This window comes from Sciurus vulgaris (genome assembly GCF_902686455.1).
Source record: "Sciurus vulgaris genome assembly, chromosome: 7".
Taxonomy (NCBI): Eukaryota; Metazoa; Chordata; class Mammalia; order Rodentia; family Sciuridae; genus Sciurus; species Sciurus vulgaris.
In genome coordinates, this window is record NC_136467.1 from 40,377,492 (window position 1) to 40,396,119 (window position 18,628).

An 18,628-nucleotide genomic window follows, 5' to 3' on the forward strand; every position below is an offset into this window, starting at 1 on the left:
TTGTGTTGCTCTTTCAAGGATGTAAACATATCGATCACCATCTTGTTGCTCTTTATAATTCTTCCCTTACTCTTCTTTCCTCTCCCCACAACTACACACCAGTCAACCATGTGACCTTCTTTCTTCCGTTAGAGTTTGGTTCGCATCTTCTAGAATTTTATATAAATTGAGTCATACACTATATACTCTTCTTTGCCTTACTTGGTTCACTTGGCATGGTTATTGAGATTTACCCATATTGCTGCATTAGTCATGTCCTTCCCTTCTCATTGAAGAGTAGTAATCCACTGAATAAATGAATGACAGTTGTTTCTTTACTTGTTGAAGGACATTTGCATTTGGCCAATACAAATAAAGCTGCTCTGAACATTCATATACTGGGCTCTGTATGAACATATTTCTTCTTCCCTTATGCTGTGGGAAGCAGATTTCTTCAATGTTACAAAATTGCTCTTGCAAATGTAATTTCTAACAAACGAGCTGTGCAAAATACCCAGATTAGAGAGTTTTGTTGTATTCAATAAAAATAAATCGGAACCTCCACAAGGTCCAATTTTAATTGTTTGTCATACTTGAATTGACTGCACTATACATATAGATGTGTTATGTGTATTACCCTGGTAATAGTGCTTAAATTTGTATTTTTGCTTTCTAAAAAGTAGAAATATTTGTGGATTTTCTTTGTCAAGCCAGGAAAGAATCACTAGGACTTCCTTAGCCTCCCACATGCATGAGGTTAATAAACCTCATGCGTTTTCTAGGTTTCTCACTTAAAAATAAAAATTAAAAGGGAGGAGGAGTTGTGTCTCAGTTATGTTCAAAGTGCCACTCTACTTCTGACCACAAATTACATCACTAATCCATTATACATCTTGAAAATGTCACCAGAGACAGAGGTGCCACAACAGCAGTTTAAGAATGGTGTCTATCTTTGGAAAAACAGTATTCTTACTAGCTTAAGGAAGATATCAATAAGATCAGGTTGTGGTGTTTGTTTGTTTGTTTGTTGTTGATGTTTTGCATGCTGGGGTTGAATCCAGGGCCTCCTGCATGTTTTGCATACAGCTCTGTCACTGGGCTGCACCCTCAACCATGATTCCTCATATACACAAACAATCACTTCAACAAGAAGCAGAAGTTCAATGAGAAACATCCTGAAAACCACAGAAGGAGAGAACGATAACTTGGGGGTTTTAGTATCAGCAAAATGTTCTGACATTTTAATATTATCAATTTTTTTGTGTCATAGAACATTTTTATATGTTCTTGGATATACTTCTACAATGTAAAATAAACTCCACATTTCACAGGCATGCATAATCAATAGAGCCCTTTTCTCGATGAGTGAGAGTCTTCAGTAGGCATAGTTAGACTGATAAGTGCATAAGGGATACGGTCAAGGAACAACCCAAGGGAATAATGCTTTTTGTCTTGCTATGACATGAGAACACACTTTATTTTAAAATCAACCCCCTCTATTCTTTCGTTATCATGTCACATTCCACTTTTTCATCTTTGTCAATATGTCCTCTTTCAATTCGTCCATTGCCCAATATTTCTCATGGTGTATCTCTTGCTCTTTTACTACAGAAAATGCTTGGACTGAATGGTGACTTTTATTCTCTATCAGAAAGACCTTGCTTTCATTTAGAGTGACGGAAATTACTGGAAGTCTATTATTTTGGTGCACCGGGCATGGCTGCAGTTTCTACTGGGCAATAAAAATAATGGGAAAAAATTTAACTTACAGAAATAAACTATTGATCTAGAAAAAAAGGAAGAAAGAGGTTTCAATATTTTAATATTTTCAACTTCATATTCTTGGAACTCCAGAAATATATTCAAAATTATGGGGTGACCATGAGTTATTTATTTGTTATCTGCAGGAGAGAAGTAAGTATTCAGTTTTCATTAGATTTTTCAATGAAATATTGATCACAGAAAAAGTGAGAGAGAAACACTAAAGTGACCAATTTACCTATTACTGTCTGCTATAGTTTGGATCTGGAGGATCCCCCAAAAGGTTCATGTGTTAGAGGCTTAGTCGCCAGTCTGTGGTAGAACTTTGGGGAGGTAGGGCCTCATGGAAGGAAATTAGGTCATTGGGGGTATGCCCTTGAAGGGGATAATGGAGTGCTGGTCTCTTCCTCTCTCTCCTTCTGCCTCCTGGATGCTAGGAGGTGTAAGCTTATTCCACCACATGGTCTCATCATGATGTACTACTGTGTTGCCACAGGCTCAAAGCACCATGGTCAAGCAACCATAGACTGAAACCCCTGGAACAATAAGTAAAAACCAATTGTTCCTCCTTATAAGTTGATCAATTCAGGTATTTTGTCACAGTAACAGAAAACTGACATCATCATACTAAAGAAAGAAATATAAAATTCCATACTTAATAATTTTAAAATGTAGGCACACTTTAAATGGTGTTTGGGGACAGAGGCCTCTAGGGATGGAGATATAAACTTCATTACTTAGTTGTTTCTATTATTCTTAGGTTCTGTAATGAAATTCTAACCTCATCATTTAAATGTAAGACTTGAGCTTCTCAAAACTTTTAGTATATTTTTCAAAGACTTAAATATTTTACTCAGAAAAAAAACCTATTAAGAAATCTCAGGAACTGTAAAAATAAAGTTGCATAAACTCATAAGATTCAAAGCAACCTATCACTTCATTTACAGAGCCGAGGGTCCCCCCACAGGAAAAAGGCTTTAATCAAAAGTACTTTAAAGGTTTCATACACCTGTAATCCCAGTGGCTTGGGAGGCTGACACAATAGGATCTCGAGTTCAAAACCAGCCTGAGCAAAAATGAGGCGCTAAGCAACTCAGGGAGACCCTGTCTCTAAATAAAAATACAAAAATAGGGCTGGGGATGTGGCTCAGTGGTCAAGTGCCCCTGAGTCAATCTCTGGTACCACCCCGCCTCAAAAATAAAGTATTTTAAAGGACGATGGTGGTAAAATTCAATCCCTCATTTGATAAAGAAACTTTCTGGAACTAGTTCTGTCAGTGCTTCTCAATTTCAGTTCAAAGAAGAGTCACCTAGAGAGCATTGTTCGGGTGCAGAATCCCAGCTATACACCCCATTCTTAATGCCCTGAGATTCTGATATCTCAAATGTTTTGGGACCAGACAACTTATATTATTCAACAAGCATCCCCAGATACTCTGAGGCAGTTAGTATGGAAAATCCTCACATCAAATTTGAAACAAAATGGAATAAAGGTAAATCATATTAATCGATGAAAGTATTTACTACATTCTTTCCATTTAATTTAAAATAATAATCTTCATTAGAACTTTATAGCATGTTTCTTTGGTTTCTTGACTTCCTAGAACATCTACTTATAGGATAAGTAAATATTATTGACCAAAATGAGATATTTAAATTTGATTATTCAAATATGAATTGCAGTAATAACAAGTGCTGATACAGATGTGGGGGAAATGGAACCTTTGTATGTTGCTGGTGAGAATGTGAAATAGTTCAGCCACTGTGGATCACAGTACAGAGGTTTCTCAAAAAGTTAAATACAGAATTACCATTTGATCCAGCAGTTCTACTCCTGGTTACACACCTCAAGAAGCTGAGAACAGATATGCAAACAAATATCTGTACATCCATGTTCACAGCACAACACTAATCACAATAGCCAAGGGACAGAAACAGTCCATAAATACATAAATGGTAGTTTATATTACAATTCTATTCAACCTTAAAAAGAAATGAAGTATTGAGTAACGAACCTCAGAAACGTTATTCTACAAGTGTCCATCAATGGATGAATGGATACAGAAAACGTGGTATATATACACAATGGAGTTTTATTCAGCCATAAAAAATGAAATTATGTCATTTGTAAAGTGGATGGAACTTGAAACCATTATGTTAAGCAAAATAAGCCAAACTCAGAAGGTCAAGGTCTTATGTTTTCTCTCATATGTGGAAGACAGAGACAAAACAGAAGAGAAAGGTGTGTTGGAGGATGATCACATGAAAAGCAAAGGGAAATCAGTAGAATAGAGGGAAGGGACCGGTAGGTGGCAGGAGAGGAGGGGGAGGGGAAGTGCTGGGGAGGGATATTGGTCAAATTATATTGTTAAATAGTGTGCATGTACAAATACATAACAACGAGTCCCACCAGTATGTACAACTACAATGCACGAATAAAAAATGTGGAGGAAAAAAAATCAGGCTACCTGAAAGAAGCCAGACACAAACATAATAAATTGTATAATTCAATTTATTTGAAATACTCAGATAGGTGAAGTCCTTATATGGATTCAGATAGGTAAGCCCCTCAGTCTATACAGAACACAGGTGGAACACTGCCAGAGGCTGGGGAGGCAGGAATGGGAAGCAACTGCTGAATGTACATAGTTTCCTTTCAGGATGATAAAAATGTTTTGGAACCACGCTGAGGTGGTGCTTATAATACATTGTGAGTACACAAAATCCACTGAATTGTTCATTTAAAAATGGTTAATCTTACATTCTGTAAACTTGACAAAAATGCAAAAAATGTGAATTAATTAATCTGAATTACCTAATGAATTACCTTCAATATGAAATTTATGTTAAGATTTAAATTTTACTTTTCTATTTTATCAGCAATCTATGAAATTTATAACTAAAACCCAGGAGTAAAACTTTCATCAATTATGAATCATCAGTGTAATGCTTAGGAATGATAACGTTGGGTGTCTTACACATACCGCTTTAAGATCTGCCTCTTCAGCCTCCTCCTGACTTGGGCTGACAGTGCCAGAGAAGAAAAATGAAAATGCACATACTGTCTGGGCAGAGCATGACATTAAGGCCTCATTGGCTATAAACACACATGTGAGCTGCTCACTAGCTCAATCTAGAAAGAGAGGAGGTCTTGAAGAAGGAACCAAGAGAGAAAAACCAAGGGCTCAAGGCTCTTTTGTGGGAGCCTAAGAGACAGTAGCTGAGGACACTGTGCATCCTTGGGGACCTATGCACTAAATGAAGAAGGAAGAGTCAAGACAAAGTTGGAGGGAGCACAAATATAGGCTTTGCCTACTTGGTAATATCATTTGGTATATTTCCAACAACTATCAATACCTATTTTTTCTTGAGTCATTTTATCTAGGAGCCATTGGCAGTATTTGATTATTATACAACCACAAATGGACAGTACTAATGCCTACACTTCATCCCTTCCAAAAACCAAGACACATTATCCATAATTCCAATGCCAAGCACAAAATGCAGCTCAGTGAAATTAAAGTGGAAGTGGGATGAGAGTAACAGAATAATTCATCAAATTTATTTTAAGAGAGAGAGAAATTAAAATGTTTCAAAACCTCAAAAACATCTGGTAACAAAGACAACAAATATCAAAAACAAAATATTACTTTCTTTTTTGATAAGGTTTGTAAAATGCATATTCTATTTTTAGCATTTGCAAACATATATATTTGCATAAGCTGCATAACAATTTCAATTAACTATATTAACTAAACCTCTTGTATGCACAAACCACAGCACCAGATCAGAGATGATGTTGGCTTCACATTCAGGGGACTTTCTAGAGCACACATATAGCATGACCATAAATTAAAAACTGAATTCTGTTAAAAGACATTTCTTTAAAAACTATTTCTTTCAAAAAAAGCTGAATTCATCTGAGACAAAGCCTTTTTGACATAACTGGCTTATGTTATTTCTCCCACCAAAAGGAGAAGTTTTCCTGTTGCCCCCACTTGATAAATATATGAAAAGGTTGGCTGTTTGAGTGATGGCTTGTGAGGAGTGGAAGTTCAAGGCCATCCTCCTGGGGAATCCACAACACAGCAGCGTAGTAAGGCTGGGGGAGCAGAGAGAGCAGGGGAGAGAGCCAGCACAACAAGAAGACAACAGGAGGACATGTGGGAACCACGGAGAAGAGTGAACTAAAGACCAGACTGCAAACTTGGCACACTAGAGACCTGTTTTTGGCAAAGCAATCAGAGGAGAGATGTCTGTATACACAGAAGCCTTGCTCAGGATCATGGCCACCCCTGCTTGCCTGGATCAAAGGCAGTCATCCAGGCAGCTAACAGGCCCAGTAAGATCTCCCCTTGGACACAGAGAACTGTTCCTTTTGACCAAGGGCCCTGGAAGAAGGTCTGTGAAGAGTTGAGACCAAGGAGCAGAGTTGTCTACAGGATGCCTTAATTCTTCTTAAGTGATGGTGAGACTCCTGAGATGGATCTCTGGGTATCCTTGTTATAATGAAACCTGAGCACCAAGGCAAAATCCGAATGCATCTGTGATGTGAAAAGACCTGATTTGCTCTGTGTGTGCATGTATATGTTTGTGCACATACATGCTCATGCACATGTACTTGTAAAAGATTAGAGCAGAGTTAGGAAAAGAATAAGAATAAAGTAGGGGTGGCCTGAGGTGGAGGGAGAAGAAGTGGAAATGCAAAGAAGAAAAATCACAAGGATATCTTGCTTTGCTTTTCACTAGCTATGGGGCCCAGTCGTGCCTAAGTGCCTATGATATTACCTTTGGCAACATGCAGTACTTCATCTGAAGAAGCCAGAAATAAGGCAAGGAGCTCTTGCACTGAAGGCTAATGCATTATGGAGGATGAAAGCATGAATCCCCATAACTTGAACACAGTATCAAAGAGTGGTGTTATCTTCAGAAGTCAGGCTCCAAACATCTTAGAAATGAAATTTGCTGGAAGCTTATTACAGTGACCAAATGAGACAGGAATTTCTGAAAACACTGCTAGTTTTTTGTATTAGGAGACATCCATTTAAAACCAGTGCTTATTGGGCTGGGGTTGTGGCTCAGTGGTAGAGCACTTGCCTAGCACGTATGAGGCACTGGATTTGATCTTCAGCACTACATAAAAATAAATGAATAAAATAAAGGTATTGTGTCCATCTGCAACTAAAAAAATTTTAAAACAACCAAACCACTATTTATTCTTTCTTTGATCATAGAAGTAATAAATGCTCATTGCTAAACATTTAGAAAATATAGAATGCACAAGGATGTACACATGTACCTGTCAGTCATTGCAGAACCCAGAAAAATCAAGGCATTTTATAGCAGCTGGTATGTAACAGAGGTTGTGCCTGTACACGGATAAAAACACTCTCAGAGAAGGAGTTGTTTTAGCTTAGAGTCAGTTAGCTTACACCTATCTGCAAGAAAAAAAACTTTTGGGCAAGGCAGTCGACATGAACAGGTCATGAACCAGAATCTGGGACCATAAGAAAATGTGGGGCTAGCCCAATACCCATTAAGACCAACTTTGGTCTGCATACTCTGGTCTGTGTGGCCAATTGGTGGCCACAGACAGAACCAGCTAAAGACCCAAGCTGTTTGACATAAGCTGTTACTGAAATAATTTCTAATTGCACCAGAGGAAAAAGTTGCTCTTTGAAATTAAATTGAAATTATTTTAAAGTCAGGGATAGAAAGACAAATACAATATGATCTCACTCATTTGTAGAATCAAAAATAACTGATCTTATAGAAGCAGAGAACAGTAGTTATCAGAAACTGGAAGGGTAGGCAGAAGGGGGAATGGATTAGTCAACATGCACAAAATTACAGAGAAGAAATAAGTTGTGGTATTCTATTTCACAGTAAGGTGACTATAGTTAACAATATCATATTATATATTTCAAAATAACCTTCTAGAAGAGAAGATTTTTGAATGTGTTCTCACCACTAAGCAAGGATAAATATTTGGGGTGATAGAGGTGCTAATTACTCTGATTTGATCACTGTACTCTGTAACTATGTGCAACTATTATGTGTCAATTAAAAATAACATTTAAAACAGTTTTTAATGAAATTATTTTAGGATGTTTCTTGTAAAAGCATCTGGGAAGTCTTAATATTATGGTGAGCTATCATAACATATGCCACCAGAACAGAGTGGACAAAGGGGCAGAGGATCTGGTGGAGCTTAAAGTGGTGTACTGAGCCTGGGCAAAGGCCAGGACAGGAAGGGAAAGTATTGCTTCCAGTGGGAAAGGGCACCTCCTGCCTTGTGCACTGGGAACAGAATGCAGAAGGAGACTGGCCTCTATCTCTCTTGTCCTCCTGCGACAGTCTATTCAAGGAGTCCTTTTTCCAGCCCTCTCCACCCAAAAAGTGAACCTCTTCAGTGACATGTCTAAGGGTCAATGGGTCCTACAAAGGGCCTGGGCAAAAGCTTTGCTCCCTATAAGACCAGCATCCTCCTCTCCTCTAATCCAGATCCCACAGGAACTACACAAGATCTAATTAAGCTTCAACTATGGTCGCTTTCTTCTCCACCCCCACTTTATTCTTCTGCTAAAGAGTAAATTTACTTGATTCCATACTTGACTTTTTCATGAATTGTTTTTTAGAAAAACCCATCTCACAGAAAGCTAAGTTGCTGACTTAAGACAGCTCTTGAAAAGGAGCTTGCATTTGTACAAAGCCTTAAACAAATTTCATTCAGGTTTATAGGTGACTTATTCCCACAGTATCCTGATACTAAAAAGAACAAAAAGTAAATATTTAACACTAGTTATTGCTGTTGATTAAAACAGCTCAACCATTCATTTTACCACTGTAACCAACAGGTAACTGACAATTAGCTTTACAAAAATAACTTGGGGAAAAAAATCAGTCATCTTGCAATGTATTTATTACATTTTCATAAACAAAAGACAAAATAATCACAATATGGGACCTATGTTGAACTAATATTAATGTTCAAGAACCAAAGACATGGGCTAGGGATATAGCTCAGTTGGTAAAGTGCTTGCCTCACGTGTACAAGACCCTGGGTTCTGGGTTCAATCCCCAGCACCACACACACACACACACACACACACACACACACACACACACACAAAAAGACAGAAACAGCAAATAAAGATTACTAAACATACCTGAACTAACTCTGCCTTTAACTCCTCCTTCTCCTCCTCAGAGAGCATGCTAGAGAAGTCAGCACTGGCTATTGCATCCTCATCTCGTCCTTGCAATGGTTCCGTCTCCAACAAACCTTTAGGCAAAATTAATAAACATAATGCAATTTTAAAAATAAATTTATGCCAACTTCCATTTCCATAGCCTGGAGGACTAGAGACACTGGCGGACCCTCCCACTGGAAAACTAAAACTTCCAGAAAATTAAAACTATCATTCTAAATGTGTGATGAGCTCCAAGAGAGCAGAGTGCTCAGGAGTCAAAAGTGGGAATGAGAAACCAGAGATGTTAGCAAAATAGGCTTCGTCAACTTCTATCTTTGCCACATAGGTGAATTCCCGGTTTGCTTTTTTACTATTTCAGGGGGCCCAAGGCCCACCCAAGAGATGGGTTTCATGTGAGACCTCTACAGAAACGCGTATCCCTGCAGAGCAACATCATTTCAGGTGAGCTAGCAGTGAATGCCTTCCTTCCTTCCCCACAGGGGTCTGCAAGGCAAGCTTAGCACCTAATGGGCAGACAAAAAACCTGTCTACTGAGAACTGAAAACCCCTAGTAGAACTCCAGGTGACCTTGTCACCTGAATGCACTCTACTGCGGCTTCAAAACAATCTCCAGACCAGAATTTAAAATATGAAGGCTTTAACCAGTTCAGATGTGGTAAGATTCTGAAACTGGAACAGTGGCAACTGTGAGGAAGCATGACAGACTAAGGCTCAGGCAGGGGACGACCAAAGGGCCAGGTTTCTTGATGCCATCATTGTGCCATGGCCAAACTACCATGAGGATAGTTCAACCTCTAACTTGTTATATGAGAACAACGCATGCATTCTCATTTAAATATAAAGAAGTTCCCTGGGAGTATGCCTGGGCATCTGGCAGACTACTGTGCCTAGGTTCTCTGGAGGACCCAGAAAACAGGCCCAAACATGTGTGGAAACTTCATTTACAATATGATTAGTGGAAGAGCAGGTATTTACACATCTGTGGGAAAAGGAGGGCCTTTTAATAGACTGTCCTGGAACAAAGAGCTATCTATATGGGAAGTTTAGACAACTTCATGCCATTCACTGGGACAAAGCTATAGACATTCTAGAAAACAATCCAGGAGTTTAAACTTGTGACCCTCTGGGTAGGAGGGGCTTTCTTAAATAAGACACAATAAAGGTAAACCAGGGTAGAAAGGACGGATAAGATTAAGAATGTCTCTTCATCAGATACTGCAAGGAAATGCAAAGACAAGCCACTAACCAAAAGGTAACTGTCACATGCATAATTAACAAAAGTTTTGATCCTAAGAATATATAGAAATTTTACAAACCAATTTGAAAAACAGAAAAATCCCAACAGAAAAATGGGCCAAAGACCCAAACAGATTTTTTTCTAGGAAGCAATCACAAATAGTTAATAAACTTAAGAATTCTGCACAACTTCATTGATACCCAGGGGAACACTAGTTGAATCATTTCGTGTTCACTGGATTGGAAAAAATTTTCAAACTGACATTATTAAGTGTTCATGACTACATGGAGGATACAGATCCCATATGCTACTGTAAAGAATATAAATAATTAAATAAGTAAAAATATAATTTGGAAAATAATTTAGCATTACCTATTAGAACTTAATTTTTGCACACTCTACAACCCAGCAATTCTATGCTTATGTATATAACCAATATTTTACATGAGCATCAGATACTATAAATGAGCACCATTATTAATAACAACTTTCATGCAAAAAGTCCATAAACCGGACATTGCATAAGTATGTCAGGGTGCAATTACACAACACAGGCTTGACAACAGCACAGTGAGTGAACAACAGCTACCACACTATGTGGATGAAATGTAGAGAAAAGATTCTGAATGAAAAACATAATTTGCAGATGACCAATAAAGCATAATTCCACTCACATGAAGTACCAAAGCGCACAAACTAAATAAAATATTGCTTAGCATAAAATTATATTTAAAATGTCAGACAAGGATAAAGAATTCAGGACTGGTTTTCTCTGTCTGAAGGGTGTAGGATCAGGTAGAGGTTATAGTAACCCTGTAGGATTAATGCCAATGCTTCCTTATTGTGGCACAGAATTTCTGTGCATGTATATGTTGTGTATTTTACCTTTATTTTGTAAATAGTCTTTTTTTAACCTATTTATTACTTATTAAAACAAAATGAATTTTGTCTGAAATGAAAAGAGAAAGGTAAAAATTACCCTACATAATCAGAACATGTCAGATAAAGAGAATAAAAATATGACCCAAATTTGCATGATTCTTCTGAAGCTAGTCATATGCTGAGTCCCTCAAACCCACGTCCTTTTGTCTGAATGAGCAGGGTACCACTAACACATCGTACCACAGCTAACACACTAACACACAGTAGTAATTGCGGTCTACCACTGATCCAAGACCATCAGACCCTTGCCCTCTCTACCCAGAGGCCAGTTTCAATGCTAAATAACTTTTTTCCTCACAAGTAACATTTGTTCATTGTAGAAGACAGTAGAATAAAATGATACATTATTAGTTAAAATCACCATTCATCATGCTACCCAAGAATAGTAATCACTTTGGTCCTTACTTTCTTGTATTTCTTCCATGGAAAGATACATTTTCTTGTGCACGTGTACAGCATGATTTATTTTTTTCAATAGAATATATCAGTCTCTTTTCATTTCTAAAAGCACATATCCACATTTATATATTTTTGATGACTGTGAAGTTTTTTGCCACATAGGTAATTGATGACTTATTCTATTTTTCTGGGAAGCTGCAGGGAACATCTCCTAGCTAAATTATTGGACAAAGCATAGATGATTTTCTATACATTGGAATATCCAAAGGGTAAGAACATTTTTAAACCTACTGCCAAATTATCCCCTAGAGAATATATACCAGTATTATGCAAACACAAGAAACCTATAAGAATACAGACTTAGGAGAATAAAGAGAAAACTCTTCACACAACAATACAACTACAGACTATTGGGGGAAATATTTTATTTATTTCTCCAGTAAATATGTTTATATGTGGTCAATGTATTTTTAGCCAGTGTTTAAGGATAACTGCCTAATCCAGGAATCAAAGCAATTCCAAGCACAGGTACAAGAGACGGATTCAGAAGGTAAGCTGTCCCTTGCACCAGGGGTTAGAAGAGAGCCATGGTGGAAAGTGCAAGACACTGTGGTCTTCTCCCCAGCTGAGCCTAGCCCAGGGACCTACAAAAATTGCTCAAACTTAGCTAGAATCCAACTTCTCAATCTTCCCTTATTTTCACAGTCTGAGAAGACACAGGTCAGTGAACAGATAAAAGCTCCAAGGACTCAGACTTTTCAAGGAAGAGGCAGACCCAATGCCCAGCTGAGAGGAGATGCATAAACGATAAAGTGAGATATTCTGCCCTGGACTCCAACTGTTACCTGTTACCAGTCCCACTCTTCAGAGATCTCATGACTCCTTCCAAGTCTCACTGCCAGAAACCACCCATTCAAGAAATCTGCCCAGAGACCAGACTGATAGCTAGTCCAGGTCCACGTTTCCTTTCTTCTTTTTCTATTTGTGCATCTATTTCCCTGCCACATCCTATCCCAGTGGGTGATCTCTGAGTTGAACAGTGCAGCACAAGGTGCCACATTAACACAAACAAAATGCAAACAAGACCTGCTGTGCTCAGCAGAACAAGTTCCATTCTCTGGGTCATGGAAGCAGCAATCAAATTACAAAGTCAAAGGATAATCAAAATCAAAGAGTAGATAAAAAGAGGAGTGTATTTTTTTTAAAGAAAGATGATTTACCAGTGAAACTGAGTCAAAATCAGGAAAGAGAGTGAGAGAGAGAGAGAGAGTGAGTGAGAGAGAGAGAGAGAGAGAGAGAGAGAGAGAGAGAGAGAGAGAGAATAATAAAAGATGCCAAGCAACAGATGATGTGAGAATGGATTATAGAATTATAAGATTACCTGTTCCCATAGAAGCAGATATTGAAGATTAAAAACATACTTTTTGATGAAAGCAGTTATCAAGGGGTAAAATCACTCAAGAATCACAATTTTTAGCAACTAACGGTATATTATGAGCCAACTTTAAGCACTTGTTTCTCTTTTCCAAAAGTGTCAACTGTGCCCTCTCTTTGGTAGAGAGCAAAGAGCACCAAAGTGGGAGTAGGGAGAACTGGCATTCTAGTTGTGATTTAGCCACTAACTAGCAGACTACATATGACCTTGATTACTTCATCTGTAAAATGGACACCTTACAGGACTGTTGCTAAGTTTCAAAACCAGTAAGTCAGAGGATCTATGTGAAAATGCTGTCAAGCTTTAAAATTTCCATAAAAACTAGAGCAACACACTGCACAAAAGCAACACACTTTTTTCTAAAAAGAGTAAGTGCTGTATTCTTTTGTGTCTCCCCAAGAATATGGTATTTTCCTAGCTGATGTAAGACATCCATCTGCCTGAGGTGGCAGAAAGACGTAAAAGAAACACACAAAAAAAGTTAATATTTGGATTTCTGGCATTTGAAATTTAATTTGTAAGCAAAACAACAACTTTGCAAAATAAGCAATTTTCTTAGGAGGCGATGTTCTACATATTCTTTGTTTCCCTCTTGGCATAGCAGAGGCTAATCCCTGGACACACAGTTCAAAGCAGTTCCCCTTATAAACACAGCATACTACAATTTACAAAGGATGTATAGGTCTCCTGTTCTATCCCTTGGAGATGGTAGGAAGAGGAAGGGAATGAGTATGGAAATACTATGAGATGAATACTTCCAACTTTTCTTTGAGTTTTGGTCCAGAAATGATGCAAGGTGTTAGATTACAGAGGAACCTTTTGGGGATTCTGTTTACCCCTCCAGACATACTCACTACACTCCTCTACCCTGCTCAGAGACAGACTGAAGGATAACATGAACATGGTTCCCTTAACCATCTGCTCCTTATCTGTGCTGGCCAAGGGGCAGCCTCCGAGAAACTTGGAGGACAGAAGAGAGTAGAAGTGAGTGTTCATTCCTGGTTGCCTTCTCCCTATTAGGCTGCCTTTTGCAGTTTCAATTACCACTGGCCACAACTCCTATTAGGTAACCCTTTTCTACAGTTCAATTCTTGTCCCCACCCTTTCCTCTAGCCTGGGGAGTGCTGCCATTCCGAGGTACTTCAACATTGCTTGCCCTTAACTCTGCCATGTTTGAAATGCATAGTCCATTTATTAAACTCTGGCATCCCTATTAAGCATTCCATTCCTTGTTCCTGAATGGTACAGGAAACATTCCCCAATTTCTTTCTAGATTTCTAGTAAAAATGATCTTTCAGACCAGTCCTATACTGATGTGTGGCAGGAACAGGGTAGTTAGTGCACCAGCACAGTATTCTGCAGCTAGTTAACCATAAATAGGATTCAGAACTTCCAACAGTGTGTAGGAGAACCTTGCTTCCTTGGTGAGGGGTTGGTGCCCCTGCAGCAGGGACTAGGTTACAGGCCCACGCCAAAGATCTATGTGGAGGAGGGAAGAGAATCTCCCAAAGATAAGAGCCAAAGTGAGGCTGAATCTTCCTGGAGGGTCAACTGGGCCTAAACTCAGCTGAAGGAGATAAGATCACAAGTACGAGCATAGAAAGCCTCAGCATCACAGGACGTCATGTCCCCTGTGACTGAAGAACCAGAGACAAATGTGAAGCACTTTGTGGGTCATATGGGTCCTTCCTGACATACAGTCTTGTCTAGGACTGGGACAAAGGAAAAGGGGAGCAAGCTGGAAAAGGAGAAGTCTGACCCAAATGGCAACCATTTATTGAGGAATTGGGAATTATTTATAGGATTCTAAAAAATAATTGCCCTGGAATGGACTAAGCTAATATTATTCTCCCACTACCCAAAACCTAGGAGCTCAAACTTAAATCAGGTTTGGATTTAAAAAAATACTGATCACATGTATGTATGTGCACCAAGATATATTGTGAATGAAGCCTGCAATTCTGATATAGGAATATTTTGCATTTAAGGACTGCCATTTTACTGTCTTTTACAGGCAATAAAATATATAGATTTGTTTGACTAATGATAACAAATAATCATAGGTCTGATTCCAATGCAGTAATTGCACTACTCTATGGACCAAGAGAGATCTCTGGAATGTGGGTAAGTGTTCAAGTGTTGGTCAGATGCTACCATCTATTTGCTTTCACTATACCTAAAATTGGCCTTCAATACTCCATCTCTGTCCCATGTGCAGAGATGAATGACACAATAAACAGAATCAAATGCAGTGAGAAATCACTATGGTCTGATTCCAGACTCGCTGATGAGATATCACACTCAGTTCCACACTGCTGGGCCCTAACTAAGGCTAGTCTTATTCCAAAGCCTCTGTCTTAGTCTGTTTTCTTCTGCGATAGCAGATTATCTGACACTGGATGATTTACAGATAAGAGAGACTTATTTTTTATAGTTTTACAGCTGAGAAGTCAAAAGTCAAGTTGTGCTTCCTTGCTGTGTCATCCCATGGCGGATGGTGAAAGGGCAAGACAGTACTCATGAGGGGAAGGAAGGGGACCAAACTCATCCTTTCCCCAGGAACCTACTTCCACAATAACAAATCCACTTCCACATTAGCAGCATTTAATCCATTCATGAGGGCACAGTCCTCAGGGAATAACCAACTCTTAAAGGTCCCATTGTTAGGGATTAGTTGCCCCCACACAACAAAATTCAGGGACATATTCAAGACTCAGCAGTGCTTCCCTGACTTACAATCATCTGAAGAATAGTAAACGAAATGTTAGCAATCGTGAAATCACAAGATGAGCTTTAGGTTAAAATGCCTACTTTAATCTTGAGACCAAACCATCCATTGCCATCCATGTACTTCTTAATGCATCTAGTCAAGCATTCCTGGAGGTTAGATGGTGGCCTCATGGCCAAGGTTTAGTTTACAGACAGTTATAAACTAAAGTCATTACAGACTATGATTTTGCTTCAGTGACCATATCCTGTATTGTTGGCAAATATGTAGAAATTACAGAATTACTTTCAAATAGCAACATAATCTTGTATTAAATGAGGGAATTAAATAAATCCGGCTATGTAACCAAGCAAAGGGAAAAAAGGACATACTTTCAAAAGAATACAAAATTGTCCTAAGATTTAATAAAAGAAGGAATGCAATAAAGTAGCTTAAATGAAAATTAACCATGTCTTAAATAAGAGATTTAAGACCATAATATTTATCACTTAATTATTTTTTCTTCATAATGTTTGGTAAAAATAACCCCAGGAATTATTTTAACATAAAACTTTCAAATATCTCCATTTATTCCCCAAGGGGAAAACATTGAGCTAATCCCATTACTCTAGGATTTATGATTATCTTTAAGTGCACACAAAAGCTAAGACAATTCTAGAAGGGTGGAAATTAAAGACATAAAACAAGTTTATTTATTAGAATTCTGCTTTCTGCACATTTCCTCAACCCATCACAGAAATCTAAATATTACTTCTCATGCACCTCTGTTACTGAACTGCTTTTTATTCATTTTTTTAGTAACTTGTCATGTTTCCTGTTGCCCTGAAGTTCTGGCACAGGCTGCAATGCCAAGAATAATACAAGGGGTGATTTACCCCCTCATATCCTGAAGTCAAGGCTTGATCCCTTTTGCATGACCAGTTAAGGGATTTTAAAACAGGTTCTGCCAGGACTGCAGACCACCTATCTCCAGCCTTTGAAAGCAGGGTCAGATTGTTGTGTGGAAACAGAGGCATTGTGGGAAATTTGCTTTACACACAATCTTAAAAATAAATTGTGATCTCACGTCCCAGAGGTCATACATCCAGTCTACATTTTTCCTATATACTACAGTGTACACATTTCCCCATTTTACTATCTCAGAAATCAAGATGCCCCTTACAATCAATAGTGTCTTAGTATTAATTGGCAGTATTTCTTTCTTTCTTAGTGGTATACAAAATGATGGGCATCTTAATATTTTTGGCACCTTAGATGTTTCAAGTCACACACATACTGGTATATACTATGCAATCATTCTTGGGTACTTTGGGGGATTGGTTCCAGGACCCCACACAAATACCAATGTTTTCAGATGCTGAAGTTCATTTTTAAAATGGCCCAATATTTGTATATATATCCTCCCGTATGCTACACATATTCTCCCATATTATTATTTATTAATTTAATACAATGTAAACATTATGTAAATAATGTTATTCTGTATTTTTTTTTTTTTTTTGGAAATAATGACAAGGAAAAAAATCTGTACATGTTTAGTACGCTCTTTTTTTGGTGCTGGGGTGTACCAGGGATTGAACTCAGGGGCACTCGACCACTGAGCCATATCCACAGCCCTATTTTGTATTTTATTTAGAGACAGGGTCTCACTGAGTTGCTTAGTACCTCACTTTTGCCAAGGCTGACTTTGAACTCTGATCTTTCTGCCTTAGCCTCTCAAGCCACTGGATTTACAGGTGTGCACTACTGTTCCCAGCCAGTCACAGTCTTTTTTTCTGAATATCTTTGATCCACAGTTGGTTAGACACACAAATGTGGAACCTGCTGATAGGAAGAGCTGACTGTAGGTATCCACATCTACTTACTAGAAATGAGATATCCTCACTTCTCTTCTTTTCCCCTCTTCCTCTCTCATAGAAACCCATCTTGATGATGATGATAACTGCTCCCCACCCTTATTCTCACTTCAACTCTAGTAAAATGTATAAAGAATTGCTCTCAGGCAGGCTCTTTGTTGCTCTTTAATGATAATTTTTTACCTTAAGAGAAGTTTATGAGGGACTCAGACCTTCAATTGGAACCAAGTAGCATAATAATCTGATATTCTTAAACCTTTTTGGTTTTTTTTTTTTTTCTCTGAATCATGCCAAAATATATTCTGAAACTCAGATCTGCCCCAAATCTGAAACCATATTGAGAAGGGCTTAACTGCTACTACCCCTGCAGGAGCTTTCTCTCAGCAGCTGCTCAATTAGTCTCTCAAGGGAAGAAGTAGAATAGATGTGATTTTTTAAAACCATAAGCTAGGCACCAAGTATGTCACCGATCTTATTTTTCTCCTCCTCCTCAGAAGCACTGAGTCAGGTGGCACCATGAAAGCCAAAGGGTCTGAGATTTTACCCAATTTGCAAGCTAACAAATGACCTGCTACAATTTCATAACTGTTGGGAGAAGAACCAAGACTGTTGGCTAAAAGACTTAGGGCAGAGCAAGCAGCATTAATATCATGTTCAGGTTTGTTATGGTTTAAATATGAAGAATATCCCCAAAAGCTCATGTTAAGCAATGCAGGAGTGTTCAGAGGTGAAATGATCAGATCATGAGAGATGTGACCTAATCAGTGAATCAATCCATTTGATGGATTAGTAATTTGAATGGGTTACTGGGTGGTAACTGAAGGCAGGTAAGGCATGGCTGAAGGAAGTAGGTCTCCTTGGGAATTATATTGTGTCCCTGAATGCTCACTCACTCCCTTTCTCACTACTCTCTGATTGCCACCAGATGAGCAACCGCTAGCTTGCCTCTGCCATGTCTTTCTGCCATGATGTTCTGCTTCATGAAGCAGAGCAACAGTGTCAGCTGACCATGAACTGAACCCTTAAAACTGAGCCCCCAGAAAACTTCCTCCCCGCCTCTAAGTTATTCTTGTCAGA

General features: G+C 38.4%; 1 protein-coding gene across 4 annotated transcripts in view; it reads right to left on the reverse strand.

The window, feature by feature from the left end:
- Positions 1 to 18,628, reverse strand: part of TPD52L1 (TPD52 like 1) — an 89,796-nt gene that overhangs the window by 28,655 nt on the left and 42,513 nt on the right. For all 4 annotated transcript variants that reach the window (XM_079148276.1, XM_079148278.1, XM_079148277.1 and 1 more), the window contains exon 2: positions 8,910 to 9,025. In XM_079148276.1, coding sequence (XP_079004402.1) covers positions 8,910 to 9,025 — 116 coding nt within the window. The remainder of the gene's footprint in view (positions 1 to 8,909; positions 9,026 to 18,628) is intronic.